Genomic DNA, 18027 nt, shown 5'->3' with positions numbered 1-18027 from the left:
CCTAATCATTCCCATATCTCTTCTTCTGCTTTCCATGAAAACATCGCCAATGTCCTGACCGCTCTCTCCTGCTTTCTTCCAGCTCGCTCCCCCGTATTCAGTGCAATGTTTGAACACGAGATGGAGGAAAATAAAAAGGTATTAATGTTTTACTGTTTCCTAGCAGGGAGATAAATCTGTCTTTTTATCTCTAGTTCTGTTTTGGTTTTGTTTCCTAATATTTCACTGGAAAACCTTTTTTTACAGTCGGCATCCCGTGTTATTTACAGCTGTGCTTCCACTTTCATTGTTATTGTACTTTCTGTATTGCTTCTTCTGTTACATAACACCAGACATGTTTTCATTGGTTCCGTGAAATATCTTCTGGTTTTTGGATCATTGCAGTGATATATTTATAGGCTTTTGGTGTCTACCAAAGTCAGATTGTGTGAGTTTAAAAGGAGTTCACTCCACTTCAGCTGAAAAATGGCAACAGTAATGTTATATGGCTTGTATGTATAATTTATGTTGGAGTATATGCATTTGAATTATTTTTTTTTTGTGCATGGGTTATGTACAAATTGGCAAGTGCTTCATTATCAAGTTCAGGAGCAGTAGAAACCATGTGACATGAAACTTGTCATTCAGCCCGCCTTACCTTAATACCATGTATTCTGATGGGTTATCTTAATTATTTTTTTTACTAATTGGGCTTTCATTTGTTGGTAAATGGCAAGAAAACTGGCGCAAAAAAGTACAGTGTGTGTGTGTGTGTGTGTGTGTACACACACACACTCACAGATTATCTATCCTGTGTGTGTGTGTGTGTGTGTTTATATGTATATTTAAATTTGGCTGTATATTTCTTGCTATGACTATAACCTGTCGCCAAAGAACGACCCAAAATAAATTTCCCAGCTCCTAAGGCTGCATTCACACCTAGGCGTTTTTACGCCCGCCGCTATTGCAGCCTGAAATACGCTGCAGAGGTGATTTTAACATTGTCGGCTATGGAGATGGTTCACATCTCCACGCCAAACGCCGTACGCCTGAAGCTCAAAACAAGTCCCGGACCCTTTTTTTCAGGCGGCTTTCGGCGTTCGGCATAGCCGACAATGTTAATTCACCCGTCCGGCGTATTGTAAGCTAAAATACGCAGCGTTTTGTCGCGGCAAATCGCGGTACAATACGCCGCGTTCAGGTGTGAATGCAGCCCAACAGTCGTAGATACAGAATATGTGTGTAACGTTTCTACCCACCGTAGGCTCGCTGACTCGGATCTACCCTGGTTCTCGGCATTCCTGGAAAATCGATCCCAGACAGTGAAACTAGGACCCTTCACTTCTGAAGCACGTACCGTGATATGTGCAGTCCCTCAAGGGTCACCCCTGTCGCCCGTGCTATTCAATATTTATCTTCGCCCACTCTTCAAAATTATCAGTAACCAGGACCTACGATACCATTCCTACGCTGACGACACTCAACTATACTTTCGTATAAACTACAAAAAGGACCAATACCTCGTTCTAGAAAAATGCCTCACTTTAATAGACAATTGCATGACGGAGATTCACCTTAAAGTGGATGTAAACCCCCCAAGTTTTTGGGGGGTTTACAATGTAGAGAATACGATTCCCTATGCTCTGTGCCCAGTCTTGCCACACAGAGTTAATCCAGCTCTGAGCAATCCTCTTTTTATTCAGTGAAAATTAAGACTTCCAGACGAAACCCTGTCTAAATACAAAGTCTGAAAGCCTCTCTCCTTGCTTTGAGTGACAGGTTATTTACATATCTAGCTTGGACATGTTTATCATATGTTATGTCAGGGATCGACAAATCCCGGGCGCCAGGTCGCCATGGCGACTAGAAATAGTGTCCTGGCGACTTGGCTTGGAAGGTGGGCAAAAAAAATAAAAACTTCTTCTTTTTTTTTTTTTTTTTTTTTGTGAGCTGGTGCCATCTGGTGGTGGCCGTTGGTATTACAAGTTAAACGGCAATTCTAATGTCGTAATTTTTCACTATTTTCACTGCCATCTTCTTCCCTCTAATTAGAACCCCCAAACATTATATGTATTTTTTTATCCCAACACCCTAGAGAATAAAATGGCGATCGTTGCAATACTTTCTGTCACGCCGTATTTGCGCTTTTTACACTTTTTTTTTTTAATTAAAAAATAAGACAACAGTAAAGTTATCCCCATTTTTTTTTTTTTTTTATATTATGAAAGATAATGTTATGCCAAGTAAATTCATACCCAACATGTCACGCTTCAAAATTGCATTTGAACACCGTTTACATATGCGGGCGCTGATCACGTATGTGTTCGCTTCTGCGCGCAAGCTCGTCGGGACGGGGTGCGTTTTCTGGCTCCTAACTTTTTTAGCTGGCTCCTAGATTCCAAGCAAATTTGTCAACCCCTGTGTTATGTTGATCATAATATGAGGTGATCCACAGTATAAAAAGTGAGAAATCCACCCCTCCCCCACATCACATCCTGGTAATATACAATGACCTGTGGATCACCTCATATTATGATTAACATAACATATGATAAACATGTCCAAGCTAGATATGTAAATAACCTGTCACTCAAAGCCAGGAGAGAATTTAAACTATGCTTGGCTGGACTAATTATTATTTGTTTTTTCCTTTTTTATTTAAGGTCTTAGTTATTTGCTAAGCTTGCACTGTTTTGTGTATTTACTTTTTTTTTTCTTGTACAGAATAGAGTAGACATTCATGATGTGGAACCTGAAGTATTTAAAGAAATACTGAGATTTATGTATACGGGAAAAGCCCCCAATCTAGACAAGATGGCTGATAACTTGATGGCAGCAGCAGATAAAGTAAGTCCTTCGCCAATTTAAAGTATTTCCATTTTTTTTTTACACCTTTTACTAAAATGGTTGAACTGCCTGTGACAGCCTTTTATATAGTGTCATTTCCAAGAAAGTCTTCCCAACACCACAATCTCATATTAAAGAGGAAGCAGCAAGGGGTTACATGGTGATTGTTATGATTATTATTTGTCTTGCCTCTCAGGCCTAGAATTGTGTGCTGTTGTATTATTTCCATATCGGGGCAGAACGGTCAGGATGTAACAAAACAGATTACAGTGCAAACATGCAAAAATGACATTTATCCTGCAAGGCTAGTTTAAAACACCTGAACATATTCAAAAATACGGGGGTTTGGTCGCACTATATGTTCATATAGTGCTAAGCCCACTAACTGCGACAAAGTACCCCGAATTAGCGGGTCCTACACTAGTAATAGAATGAGAGAGCCTGCGTCTTAACCATGGGAGCCAAACTCCTCTAATGTGGGAGAACTGAAGGGACTCCTCCTATGCACTGGTGGCCACTAATAAAAAAAGGTAATGAGGTCAGGATGTAAGACCCCTTATAAATGCTGTCTTGTCTGAGTGCAGAGCTGATAATTGAGCTGATAATTGACAATGTCTGGTCTGCAGGAGGAGATAAAATTGTCGGCTCAACAATGACTTCATCCTATCGCATGCAGTCACTGTGCGGATTTCCAGACAGCCGTAGGTCCTGTAGCTGTTTTAAATTACCGTATTTATCAGGGTATTGCGCGCTCCGGCGTATAGCGCGCACCCCTAATGTGGACCTGCAATTCCTGTAAAAAAAAAAATCATTTTAGTACTTAGTTTTGTCTTGCGCGGCGGCCTCGTCGGGTCCGGCGTCCGTCTGCGGCTTCGGTGGTGTCCTCCCGGCTTCTCCCGCGCTGTCTCTCCGTCGAATCGCCGCTTCCCACACTCAGTTTGAATGCCTGCGCCGACCTATACCGAGTGCAATACACTCGTCTACATTCGGCCAGGCTCGGCTTCGCTCGTGCTCACGCATAAACGTCGCAGAGCGTGAGCACGAGCGAAGCCGAGCCTGGCCGAATGTAGCCGAGTGTACTGCACTCTGTATATGTCGGCGCAGGCATTCAAACTGAGTGCGGGTATCGGCGTATATCGAGCACCCACGATTTTCCCCTTATTTTAAGGGGGAAAAAAGTGTGCGGTATATGCAGTTAAATACGGTAAATAGCCGGTGTTTCGTCAGGTTTGGCGACTCGTCGGAATTTGTAACGGAAGTGATGTTCCATCGCCGCCATCTTGCTACACCCCCCACTCCTCCACAGTAATGATGCACCAAGAAGGGGGCAAGCGGACATCTTGTTAAACGCACCAACGTTTTGCATTTCACAATTTTTAACGGTAAACGGAGCATATATGGTGACATACGGTATTAAGAAACTATCAGACTGTTTACCAGTTGATTTTGATGGGGTGTGTATGTATATATATGTGTGTGTATATTACACAAACGACTGCATGGCCTATGACCCTTCTGATCCTATCACAAAGTCTAGTCATATGGATAAAAAGCATGTATTAGAACTGAAATATTGGGGTACACAGCATCTGGTGGCTCAACGCATTTTGCGGCTTGGTGCCACTCATCAGGAGCAAGCACATGGTTTATCTAGAAGTAGGACATTTTATATCTAATTTAATTAACTTGTATCAAAAAGGGGGAAGGAGATTAGAAAAACCCACCTATAAATCACTTACAAGTGAATGTGCAGTCGTAGGAGTGGTATCAGATCACTGGCTACCCAGAAATCACCAGGGACGGGAGCCGAGGAGGCATGTCCAGCGACGGCACACATCACAGGCAGCAACCCAGGCAGGACCCGGGCGCACAGAACAGTCCTATAATGAATATGTGACAGCAAATTTAGTGAGATGACCAAATCGGTGTGTGTATGAGGAACTATGTGTAGGGGAATATGACAGTGCCAAAACCCCTTTCACACTGGGGCGTTTTTCAGGCGCTTTGGCTTTTAAAAAGCCTGTAAAGCGCCTGAAAGAAGCCTCATCTGCAATCCCAATGTGAAAGCCCTTTCACACTGCCAGCGCCTGGAAAAACGCTGGTAAAGCGCCGCTAAGCCCCCTTTCTCACTGGGGGCTTTTTCAGGCGATTTGGCTTTAAAAAAAAAGCTCCCTCAATGGGAAGGGGGCTTTAGGAGCGGTGTATTCAACGCTCCTAAAGCGCTGCAAAGAAGCTGCTTGCAGGACTTTTTTTTGATGCCCTGCCAGCGTGAAAGCACTCAGGCTTTCACATTGGGATTGCAGATGCAGCTTCTTTCAGGCGCTTTTTTTAACCCCAACTTGCCTGGAAAAACGCCCCAGTGTGAAAGGGTAAAACAGACGCAGGTCAGGCTGGTGTGGGCGATTGGACATGGATGCAGGAACGCATGCCGCGTGAATCTGGAGTGCGTTTTTGTGGTGTGAACCAGCCTTTAATGGATGAAAAATGACTCCCGATTGCTGTGGGTTTTGTCCTTGTCACTGTTCTCCATTTTTTGTACCATGTTCAGTGCTTTTTATTTTTTATTTTTTTTTATTACATTTTTCCCCCCCCCCCTAACACTTTGTCATTGATATTGTCTTTCTTTTGACAGTATGCATTAGAGCGATTAAAAATCCTGTGTGAAGAAGCTTTATGCAGTAGCCTTTCAGCGGAAAATGTTGCTGATGTCCTTATCTTGGCAGATTTGCACAGTGCCGAGCAGCTGAAAGCACAAGCAATAGACTTTATTAACAGGCAAGTACAATTGTGCCGCGTTCACCACACCATGCGGCTTCGGTGCTTCTGAGACACGACCCGAGTCCAACACCCGGCTTAAAACAAAACCTTTATTCTTTCCCTGGAGCCTCTTGGCCGAGATCTACAGATGAAAAATGATTACAAATGTAAATTTTTGTTCCACAAGCTGGGGAGATGTGACACATGATGTAAAGTAGATCATTTCCTAAACCCCCCCCCCCCCCCCCCTACAGTAATTACATTTTCGGAAGTCGGTGAGAGGAGTCTTGTGTCCATGCTGGTAAAGAGCTAATCGCTCCACATTTATGAAATGTTATTATATGCAGGGCCGCCATCAGGGGGGGTACAGGCAGTACACCTGTAAGGGGCCGGGAGGTCCCCAGGGGCCCGGATGGCAACCCCCTTTTTTTTATTTTATTTTTTTTTAGGGTTCCAGAGGTTCCCAGGGGCCTGGAGACCCAGATGGCAACCCCCCTTTTTTTTATTTTTATATATATATATTTTTTTTTGTAAAGGCCCCCTCCTTCTCAATTTCAGGCGGCAGCACCCATCTCCCCCCCCCCCCCCCCCAGTTCTTTGCTCCAGGAGGGCCCATGCCTGAAGCTGTGTAAGGGGCCCCATAATTCCTGATGGCGGCCCTGATTGTGTGTCTGACTGGTAGCAGTGGGAATGCAACAGTAACTGGTTTTCCGGTGGAAAAAGTGGCTGATTACTGAGGATTGCCTTGGTTTTCTGGTTACTAGCTTTAGTGGAAGAATTTCTTGGCTGAGTTTTACTTTGAAACCTCGCACACACGATCGGATTTCCATCGGACAAAGCCGTGGAATTTTTGTCTGAAGGTCTTTTGGCCGTGAACTTGTTCTGCATACAGACGGCAGAACTTTGTCAGCCAACAAATACGAAACTACATGATTTTCAGCTCTTCAGCGCCACCCTTTGGGCACTTTCTGCTAATGTTGTGTTATGGTTAGCATTGCTTCTGAGAATGCGTGTTTGTAGTTTAGATTTTCCCTTGGACTACAGGAGAGTCAGGACGATCTCTACGTTGCAGATAGAGAAAGGAGCTGTGTGTTGGTAGTGGGCGTCCTGACTCTCCTGTAGTCCAAGGGAGGGGGCGAGCATGACACGCCTCACATTACTGTGTGGAGTTACAGTCCAAAGAACAGGAAGTAAGGACATTTAAAAGCAAAATGGAAGGATGAGGTAAGTGAAGGAGAACTGCACTAAGGTAAAGGAAGCTATTTAGGATTTTTTTTTTTTTTTTTTTACCTTTTACAACCCCTTCAATGTTATGGCTGTGTGTGTGTGTGTGTGTGTGTGTGTGTGTGTTTAGCTTGTGGAAGTGCCTCAAGGGGGTTGTGTACCACTGACTTCTTTTGAACAAGTAAAAATTGTGCTTTACATTATTGTTTAACTTCTTGCCGACCAGCCGCCGCCGTTTCACGGCGGCAGGTCGGCTCGGCTGCACAAAATCACGTAAACACTACATGATTTTGCATTTCAGCCACTAGGGGCGTGTGCGATCACCGCCGAAGTGTGCACCATAATGTCGCAGTCACAATAAAAATCGCTGAGGCAAGTTTACATTATAGAGTGATGGGCTTTCTTCATATTTCATGTCTGAGGATTACAACCACTTTAAGGTGAGCGCATTGGCTATCTATCCGATCAGCTGTTCTTATATTCTCAGAGTGAAAACAACTGGAATAAGCACTACATTTAACCACTTAAGCCCCGGACCAATATGCTGCCTAAAGACCCAAGGGGTTTTTACAGTTCGGGACTGCGTCGCTTTAACAGACGGTTGTGCGACGTGGCTCCCAAACAAAATTGGCGTCTTTTTTTTCCCCCCACAAATAGAGCTTTCTTTTGGTGGTATTTGATCACCTCTGCGGTTTTTATTTTTTGCGCTATAAACAAAAATAGAGCGACAATTTTGAAAAAAATTCAATATTTACTTTTTGCTATAATAAATATCCGCCAAAAACATATATATAAAAAAAAAATTTCCTCAGTTTAGGCCGATACGTATTCTTCTACCTATTTTTGGTAAAAAAAATCGCAATAATCGTTTATCGGTTGGTTTGCGCAAAATTTATAGCGTTTACAAAATAGGGGATAGTTTTATTGCATTTATTTTTTTTACTACTATTGGCGGCGATCAGCGATTTTTTTTCGTGACTGCGACATTATGGCGGACACTTCGGACAATTTTGACACATTTTTGGGACCATTGTCATTTTCACAGCAAAAAATGCATTTAAATTGCATTGTTTATTGTGAAAATGACAGTTGCAGTTTGGGAGTTAAACACAGGGGGCGCTGTAACATTTAGTGTTCACTTAGTGTGTGTTTACAACTGTAGGGGGGTGTGGCTGTAGGACTGACGTGATCGATCGAGTCTCCCTTATATAAGGGATCACTTGATCGATGCGCCGCCATAGTGAAGCACGGGGAAGCCGTGTTTACATACGGCTCTTCCCGTTCTTCAGCTCCGGGGAGCGATCGCGACGGGGCGGCTATAAACGAATAGCCGCGCCGTCGTCCCGGATCGCTCCCCGAGGCTTACCGACCGCCGCATGTAGGGGGGGGGGGGGGGGGTCCCGATCGGACCCCCGACCCACGTCTAGCAGAGGACGTACAGGTACGTTCATGTGCCTGTCTGTGCCATTCTGCTGACGTATATGTACATGAGGAGGTCGGCAAGTGGTTAAAGTCCTATTGGTACCTTTTAGAAAGGATCATAATGAGAATGGCAGCAGGTACGGTAAGTTATAAACTCCAAAAAATAGGTCATATATCACCTTACAGCATTGTTTGCTTAGCAATATGTACTGTACAGGGCGTAAGGAAAAGGAAGATAATCCGGAATTATCCTTTGTATACATGTGGATATAATTTCAGGAGTATTGTACAGTTATATCCAGTTGTCCGGGTTTTTATTTTTTTAAGGGCTTTATGTTCATTTATGTTTATCAATGAAGGACAATACAAAGATCTACCCTTGCAAGTGGTTATTTCAACACCATATAGAATTTTATCAGCCTTCTGACTATTCATTACACAGCTCTGGTTCCAGCCGAAGTCTGGATTGTTGGCTGAGCCTCAGGCTCCGTCCCTCTGTCCATACAGACTTCTGTCTCTCGACAGTGCTGCACCGCTCGGACAACGGTCTGATAGGGTCTCCTCTTTATCCCTCCGCTGACGGGTCTGGACATGCACTACCTGTGTCCTCAAGCTTGTACCTCCACAGCAATGGCTTACTCACGAGCAACTGTTTACAAGGGGAAAACCGTAGTGTATAAGGTACCAACCTTGTATACCTCATTTTGTCTAGGGAATAGTACAAACAGTTTTACTTACCTGACCCTCCTATCTGGTGTTAGACTTTCCTGGCAATTGCCATATCCACAGAGGAATCTGTGCCAGACCTGGCTCTCCAAGGGTCATTTTCCACCTTCACCATCTTACAGTAATGCCTCGTACACGCGACCGTTTTCCTTGGCAAAAACCATCAAGAAAAATGCTGGCAGAGCTTTTTTGCCGAGGAAAAACGGTCGTGTGTATGTTTTTCGGTGAGAAAACTGTCATGGATCTCGACGAGAAAAAAGAGAACATGCTCTTTTTTTTTGGGGGGGAGTCTTAATTTTTTAATTAAGTGAAAAGGATAATGCGCTAAAATCAACTGATTAAATAAGGTGTCAACACATCAAAGTTACTGGAGAAAAAAGAGAAAATGATACAAAGAATAGAGTTCCAAATTCCATGTATATCGTCCCTAGTTGCTGTGATCCTGAAAACAACTCAGAGGCACTTTGCCAGACCACACACACACAATGTGTGAGAGATATAATCAGCTTGATGATGTAGTGATCAGACCTGTCAGGTCAAAGTGCTTTTCACCAGGTATTCACATGTTCATATATACAAAGAAAGGGAGAAAAAAGAGACCAATAGTGTGATACTGTAAATGAAACACCAACGTCTCACAACACTCAGAACATCACTCACGAATCCCCGATATTAAATAGGCTTCAGCGTGTATGCATGTAAACTGCTCAGCTTGTCAGGCTCCTCATCCGGCACCTCCGTGCGTCCCGTCACTCAAGCTCCTCCCCTGAGGGGAGGAGCTTGAGTGACGGGACGCACGGAGGTGCCGGATGAGGAGCCTGACAAGCTGAGCAGTTTACATGCATACACGCTGAAGCCTATTTAATATCGGGGATTCGTGAGTGATGTTCTGAGTGTTGTGAGACGTTGGTGTTTCATTTACAGTATCACACTATTGGTCTCTTTTTTCTCCCTTTCTTTGTATATATGAACATGTGAATACCTGGTGAAAAGCACTTTGACCTGACAGGTCTGATCACTACATCATCAAGCTGATTATATCTCTCACACATTGTGTGTGTGTGGTCTGGCAAAGTGCCTCTGAGTTGTTTTCAGGATCACAGCAACTAGGGACGATATACATGGAATTTGGAACTCTATTCTTTGTATCATTTTCTCTTTTTTCTCCAGTAACTTTGATGTGTTGACACCTTATTTAATCAGTTGATTTTAGCGCATTATCCTTTTCACTTATTTTGTCTGGTTTAGTTCACCGTTTTTAATTGCTGCTTTATCATTTATTCATTGATTAAGTAATATAATTACTTTCACTTTAGTAGCGCTGTAGACCTTTCACATTAATTTTTTAATTGTGGTTCTCGTCGGGCTGGTTTACGACTAGAAATACGTTTGTGTGTATGCTTAGAAACCCGCGCATGCTCAGAATAAAGTATGAGATGGGAGCGCACCTTCGGTAAAAGTAGCGTTCGGAATGGAGATGGCACATTTGTCACGCTGTAACAGACTAAAAGCGCAAATCGTCTCTCACCAAACTTTTCCTTAACACGCAGTAACATGAGATTAGCAAAAGCAGCCCCAAGGGTGGCGCCAGTGGAATCGAACTTCTCCTTTTTATAGTGCCGTCGTACGTCACCGCGTTTGAGAACGACGAGATTTTGTCTCGACAGTGTGTATGCAAGGAAAGCTTGACAAGAATCTCTTCAAGGAAATAGACGTTTCTTTTAAGACGAGATGTCACTTTTATATGAGGGGTCTTCAAAATGTGTTGTGTTTTCTTCATCATACTCTTCTTCATCCTTTCTTTCTCGTCTTTCTCTTTCCTTTTCTTTTTTTCTTTCTCTTTCCTTTTCTCTTCTTTCTTTTCTTTTTTTTTTTTTTTTTTCTCTTTCCTTTTTTTTTTTTTCTCGTTTCTAAACGGTTCATTAATTTCAAAAACAAATTATTTCTTTTGCTATGCGTTTTTTCCAAGTGTCGTGCCAACTTTTAATGCCACAAGCAAAACTTTTCCTGCCCTGGCCATTTGCACCGAAAATTATAAAAGTGGGAAAACTTTTTGAAGACCCCTCCATATTTTATTGGGATTCAGCATTCCCTTATGAAGATGGTTTTCAGGTTTATCTACATATATGTTGTGCATTATCCTGTTGACATTGCTTCTAAACGCTCTTTATTTACAGATGTAGTCTTCTCAGGCAACTAGGTTGCAAGGACGGCAAAAACTGGAATGGCAGGTAAGTGCTTGTAATTTTATTCCATGGTGTCTCCATCCAGTACAGAAATCTGCTTCCGTCTGAAAAGTAAACAAAGCAGCTGCGCCTGTGTGCGTTTAGGAGCGTCATTAAAAATAAGAAAATGTCACGTAGATGAAGCGGAGTACTTGGCATTAAACACTGAGGGTGGGTCTGTATATACTGTACAAAGCAGAGTGATGCATTTACTTGAATGATTTCTGCCTAGCGTCACTCTGGTCATGCTTGAACAGCCAGCCCCTGGTAATCCAGAGTTAAGTGTAACTACTATTGGTTGCGATAACACATTTTTTGTGTCTGTGTGAATAGGTTCAGTTTATTGTGAACTGGTAGCCCTGACTCCCCCAGACACCCTGTGCTGATACATTTAGCATCTTGGTTAGGAAATTATGGTGTACTCAAAGCTGATAATTGTAAAGTTCTCCGAAGGTAATGTTCAAAGCGGACCTTCACCAACAAACTGTACTTCTCTCTTCTGCGCAAGAATTGCATTATTTAGGACCTGGCGGAGTGCCCTGTGGCATGTCTGCACCACAAGGCTCTGTCAGTTCCTAAAAACTTGTCTGCGCATGAGTGGGATTAAGAAATCGCAACCTTGAGTGAGGGAATGATATCCCCCATTCGACTCTATGCCATTGGATGACAGCAGGGAAGTCAAATGTCACGTCTGCCCAACGGCCTTAAAGGGACAAAACATATTTTTTTAGTGTTTTTTTTTTTTTTTTTTTCCTTTTTTAAGTGTAAATGTAAGATCTGATCTCACCCCAGATCTCACATTAAAGAGGTCCTGTCATGTTTTTTTTTTCTGTTGCAAGGGATGTTTACAAGTGATCCAAATTCTTATTTTAACCACTTGCTTACTGGGAACATATACCCCCTTCCTGCCCAGGCGAAATTTCAGCTTTCGGCACTGTCCCGCTTTGAATGACAAAATTTACGTCTTTTTTTTTTTTTTTTTTTTTTCCACAAATGGAGCTTTCTTTTGGTGGTATTTGATCACCTCTGCGGTTTTTTTATTTTTTGCGCTATAAACAAAAATAGAGCAATTTTGAAAAAAACACTATTTTTTTAGTTTTTGCTATAATAAATATCCTATTTTAAAAATATATATTTTTTTCAGTTTAGTCCGATACGTGTTCTACATATTTTTGGTAAAAAAAAAAAAAATCACACTAAGCGTATAGTGATTGGTTTGCGCAAACGTTATAACGCCTACAAAATAGGGGATAGAATTATAAATTTTTTATTTTTATCGTATTATTGTATTATTATTATTATTATTATTATTATTATTATTATTATTATTATATATATTTTTTTTTTTTTTTTTGACACATCGGACACTTTTGACACATTTTTGGGACCATTCACATTTATACAGAGAACAGTGCTATAAAAATGCACTGGTTACTGTATAAATGTGACTGGCAAGCAAGGGGTTAACACAAGGGGGCATCAAGGGGTTAAATATGTACCCTGGGAGTGATTCTTTCTGTGGGGGGAGGGGGACTGACTGGGGGAGTTGACCGATGGGTGTCCCTATGTACCAGGGACACACCATTGGTCTTTACACACAGAGCTCCACGTCCCTGGCTATGTGACTGCCGATCGCGGTTGCCTGGCGGACATCGCGGGCGGCAGGCACGTGCACGCTCCCCCGGTTGCGCGCGGCCGTATATAGACTGCCTCCCGGCAGATCAGAGCCACCTTGCGGCCGTATATAGTTGGCCACAGGGTGGGAAGTGGTTAACACTGGCCTTAAAAAATAAAAATAAAAAAAATAATAATAAAAAAAAATATGAAGAAAAATTCAAAGATTAAAGCGCACTGTCCTTCCGAGCTCACGCCCACATATGAAAACGGTGTTCAAACTACACATGTGAGGTATTGCTGCGATCATTGATTTTAGTACAGAACCTGCTCTGTAACTCAAAACTGGTAACCTGTAGACATTTTTAAACGTCGCCTATGGAGATTTTTAAGTGCCAAAGTTTGTTGCCATTCTGCGAACGGGGTCAATTTCGAAGCATGACATGTTGGGTATAAATTTAGATGGATAGATAGATATAGAGGAGGAGAGTCTACTGACATCACTATTCCACCCACAGAGCTCCAGACAACAGACCCACCCACAGAATCTGTAGTTTTTCGGTTCTTATAACAGACAGAGGGGAGATATATGACAGGTGAGGATACATGCAAGAGGCATCTATATCCTTATAGATCAGCACTATGGCAGTAGTTTAGAAAGGATGAGAGTGGCTTTACATCCACTTTAACAATCTAGAAGAATTTTTTTTCCTGGAGGGTGCCAATACTGATTTCTTATTTTGAAAAAGCTTAGCTTATTTGCTTGATTCTAATTGTGTGTATTTCAAATAACAAAACAAGAAAAAAGACCCAAAGCAACATCGGACATTCGCATGTCATCTCAAGCAGCTTGTAAAAAAAAAGTAATAATTGGTAAAAGCTGCGCTGCAATGTAAAAAGATCAATATAACAGTCAAATTATAATGTGTGTGTGTGTGTGTGATGCACACAAATCAGTGCAATCTAAAATAAACAAGTGAAAGGTGCAGAGTCCATATGAATGGATGTATCTCAGGGAAAATCAAGATGACAAAGTTCTCCGAATGTGTGAAAGGTATCCAGATAATATCCAGTGAATCTGTATAGCAGATGAAAGTATCCTCCACCGTTAAATCCTAACTGCTTACCAAAATGATAAGTTAATCAAGCATGTAACCGTAACTGCCAGATCCAGGATTCCAGGGTATATTTTCACCTTATCTCAGTTTCACATATCAGACTATTCCTTCTCCATAGTGTGACCCAAAAGAGAAAAGGCTGCAGCTACACACAATGCAGGTCAGTGTGGATGCTGTTGGGAAATTCAAGCTGTCTCAGTCCGCTCCTCTCTGTGTGCAGTGCTCAGACTCTGTAAAAAAAAAAAAAAAAAGTGTCTTACTCTAAATTTTTGGGCATGGGTCATCTTGTACACCAGAATCCAGAACGTTTTTTCTTTTGCACAGTTGGCTAGTGGACTCGGAGCTTTTCCTTCACAGTATTCTGTAGGCAAAAATAATGCAGCTTCTTTATTGGCAAGACTGCTGCACTGAGGCTTGGACATTTCGGGAGCAGGGGCCACAGCACCGGCTCCAGCAAATCCTACAAGCCTTGTTTCAGCATGATACTCTTTTAGTACGATCAAGCTTTTCTTCCTTTTTAGGATTGTTGTGCCATTCTGTTTGGAACTGCAGATTATGTTTTGGAGCAAAAGGGTATATCAAATGCTATTTTTTGTACAAGTCCTTAGCTGCTTTGGATGCTTCTTCAGTATTCCACCTACTGGTTCTCTTGGGGTAACTGAAATGAATCTTGTTTGTCATTTCCTAGTGCTGTCTTTATAGTGTGACAGGAACAAGCAGAACTGTGTCTAGAGCAGGGGGTCTCCAAACTAAAACAAATGGCCAGTTTACTGTCCTTCAAGCTTTAGGGGAGCCGAAAATGTTCTGGGCCCAATATCGTTGAAAAACATGGCCTACGGGTTGGTGATCAGTAGGAGGAGGTATAGTATCCCATCATCTGTGTCAGTGGGAGGAATAATGCTCCATTGTTGGTGTCAGCGGGAGGAATAGTGCACCATCATTAATATCAGTGGCAGGAATTATGCCCCACTGTAGCTGTCAGTGGCAGGAATAGTGGCTCATATCAGACAGAATAGTACCCCAAGGACTGAATACAAATGCATGCAACACTTTTTTAGATATTCATTTGTAAAACAAATTGAACAATTTATCATTTTCCTTCCACTTGGCAATTATTTGCCACTGATCACATAAAATCCATATAAAATTTACATTTTTGGTTGTAACCTCACAAAATGTGGAAAATTTCAAGGGGTTTGAATTCTTTTTCAAGGCACTGTATTTTGGGAAACCTGAAACCATCATTGCTTTTGGTCTACTGGTCTGTACAGTTTAAAGGGGTTGTAAAGGTTTGTTTTTTTTATTTTCTAAATGGGTTCCTTTTAAGCTAGTGCATTGTTGGTTCACTTCTTCTTTTTTTTTCCTTTCTAAATGTTTTTTTTCTTTGTCTGAATTTCTCACTTCCTGTTTCTCCTCAGTAAGCTTGCCCCCATCCAAGCTTTTCTGGCTGGGGGTTAGTCAGCCAGAACAGCTTACTGAGAAGGAAAAGAAAGTGAGAAATTCAGACTAAGATAAAGGGAAATTTAAGAAAAAGGTAAGTGAACTAACAATGCTCTAGCTTAACTGCTTGCCGACCAGCAGCCGCAGTTATACGACGGCAGGTCGGCTCTGCTGGGCGAGATCACATAGCTATACGATGGCTATACGTGATCTCACCAAGCAGCCAATAGGGGTGCGCCGCCGGAGGCGATCACCGCCGGGCACCCGCGATCGCGATCACCGCCGGGCACCCGTGATCGCTCATTACAGAGCGAGAACCGGGAGCTGTGTGTGTAAACACACAGCTCCTGGTCCTGTCAGGGGAGAAATGCCTGACCGTCTGTTCATACAATGTATGAACAGCGATCAGTCATTTCCCCTAGTGAGGCCACCCCCCCCCCCCCCCCCCCGTACAGTTAGAGCACACCCAGGGAACATACTTGACCCCTTCCCCGCCCCCTAGTGTTAACTCCTTCCCTGCCAGTGGCATTTTTATAGTAATCCAATGCATTTTTATAGCAGTGATCGCTATAAAAATGCCAATGGTCTCAAAAATGTGTCAAGTGTCCGCCATAATGTGGCAGTACCGAAAAAAATCGTTGATTGCCACCATTACTAGTAAAAAAAATTTTTATAAAAATACCCCCTATTTTGTAAACACTGTAACTTTTGCGCAAACCAATCAAATGCTTATTGCCTTATTTTTCGTTAAAAAAAAAAAAAAATGTAGAAGGAAAAAAAATGCTTTGATATATTTTTGGGGGATATTTATTATAGCAAAAACAAAATATTCATTTTTTTTTTCAAAATTGTCGCTCTATTTTTGTTTATAGAGCAAAAACTAAAAACCGCAGAGGTGATCAAATACCACCAAAAGAATGCTCTATTTGTGGGGAAAAAAAGACGCCAATTTTGTTTGAGAGCCACGTCGCACGACTGTGCGTTAAAGCGACGCAGTGCCGAATCGAAAAAAGTGCTCTGGTCTTTGACCAGCAATATGGTCCGGGGCTGAAGTGGTTAAAGGAACCTATGTAGAAAATAAAAAACTAACCTTTATAACCCCTTTAAGAGTAGATCTGTGTTGAACCCCCTGCAGTGCATTCTAGCATTAGCAATATCTGGTGCCCCGTGAGGGGGCTGGGTTTATATTAAATTACATCATTATTCATGTGTGACTAGGAAAGCATGAAGTCCTGGGAACAAATGCTTTTTTTATGGTACATGCAGTGCAGCTACATTGTTCACAATGCCCGCACTAAGCTCTTTTGGTGTATTCTATTTTCAGTCAAGCAACCGACATAATGGAGACTGCAGGCTGGAAATCCATGATCCAGTCCCACCCACATTTAGTGGCAGAGGCCTTCCGAGCACTGGCGTCCGCACAATGTCCGCCCTTTGGAATTCCCAGAAAGCGACTAAAACAGTCCTGAAACATGCTCATGAACTGCGTATTTCCACCAATAAAGGATAGGACACTCAGTGTTCCAAACTGAGTACCACACAAGCTGAGGCATCCGTTCTCTCCCACTTCACGTGCCCACGGGGGACTGAGGACATCGCTAGCATTGCGGATGGATGATGTGATCCACAGCTTTAAATTGGACTGGTTGATCTCCGACTCACTGAATGGCCTTAAATTACCCTCAGCAGATCCCATCTATACTGTGTTACGTACGGCAGTTTACGTGTTTTTTTTTTTTTTCTTTGTTTTTATAAATAAACTGTGCCTTGTCGTGTGACCAGGCTATGCAGGATTGCACTAACTCTATAATACGGTAATAACTGAATTCTGGTTTTTCAGAAGGATAGTTGTTGTTTTTTTTTGTTCTGTGGAAAAAAATTTGTTTTGCTTTGTCCATGTTCCGTGTCATAGATGGAAACCTTTTTGGCTCTCCAGATGTTGTGAGACTACAAAAACCAGCATGTTGCGTTGCCTTTAGCCATCAGTGGGTTGCTTTTATATTGCACTCCCATACTGCACTAAGAAAAGGGGAGGCTGAAAATGTGACTTGAGCTTTGAAAGAATCTGATTAGAGCCGTGGGTCAGCACAGAATGTCTTAGACAATTATTTAATTGGACCTATTACTGGTTAAAGTAAACACGTCACCACCTCTCATACTTGGTCATTAGTCTAGCACACTTCAGGCTGTTTGCACATATCCTTTTTTCTTTTTTTGACAAAGGGGCTTCTGTATACCTGAGACCTTTTCGGGGAGCGTGTTAATCTCTTGAATTTTATTTTGGCCTAAGCAGAGAGCTACGATGTACATCCTTCTGTGGATGGGGAACCTGGTTGCAGCTCTGTCCAGACGTTGTGGTTTATGTATAGCTTACACCCAGGTTTGGTAGATCTTGAAAGTATGCAGAAGCAATTTTGTCAAGATAGAAAGGAAAATTTAATAATGTGTATATATATTTTTTTGATGGTCATAATCCTGCCTTTTTTGGATGTCTTTTGGCCGGTCAAAAGACACGTAGGGTCCTCTTTCGCCTATCTTTTTGACTAGGGACATATGTTCCTCAATGAGGCAGAGTGCAGCACTGACCTAAATCTGCACTGGTTTCTGCAGGGTGATGGGATAACTCCCTTCCCAGTGGCTCACAGGAAGTGGGCTGATTGATGCTGGCCAACAAT

At 42.3% G+C, this 18027-nt stretch overlaps 1 protein-coding gene across 1 annotated transcript in view; it reads left to right on the top strand.

Annotated features, from left to right (window-relative positions):
• SPOPL (speckle type BTB/POZ protein like) overlaps positions 1-17506 on the top strand; it is a 42703-nt gene extending 25197 nt beyond the window's left edge. The window contains exons 6-10 of the mRNA XM_040358046.1: positions 83-138; positions 2704-2826; positions 5459-5601; positions 11133-11186; positions 16677-17506. Of these exons, the coding sequence (XP_040213980.1) occupies positions 83-138; positions 2704-2826; positions 5459-5601; positions 11133-11186; positions 16677-16821 (521 nt within the window). The 3' untranslated portion in view covers positions 16822-17506. The remainder of the gene's footprint in view (positions 1-82; positions 139-2703; positions 2827-5458; positions 5602-11132; positions 11187-16676) is intronic.
• The last annotated feature ends 521 nt before the right edge of the window (positions 17507-18027 follow it).

Source organism: Rana temporaria, chromosome 6 (genome assembly GCF_905171775.1).
Source record: "Rana temporaria chromosome 6, aRanTem1.1, whole genome shotgun sequence".
NCBI classification, from domain to species: Eukaryota; Metazoa; Chordata; class Amphibia; order Anura; family Ranidae; genus Rana; species Rana temporaria.
The sequence above is the reverse complement of the archived record's forward strand: the minus strand, read 5'-3'. Positions and strand labels throughout refer to the sequence as shown.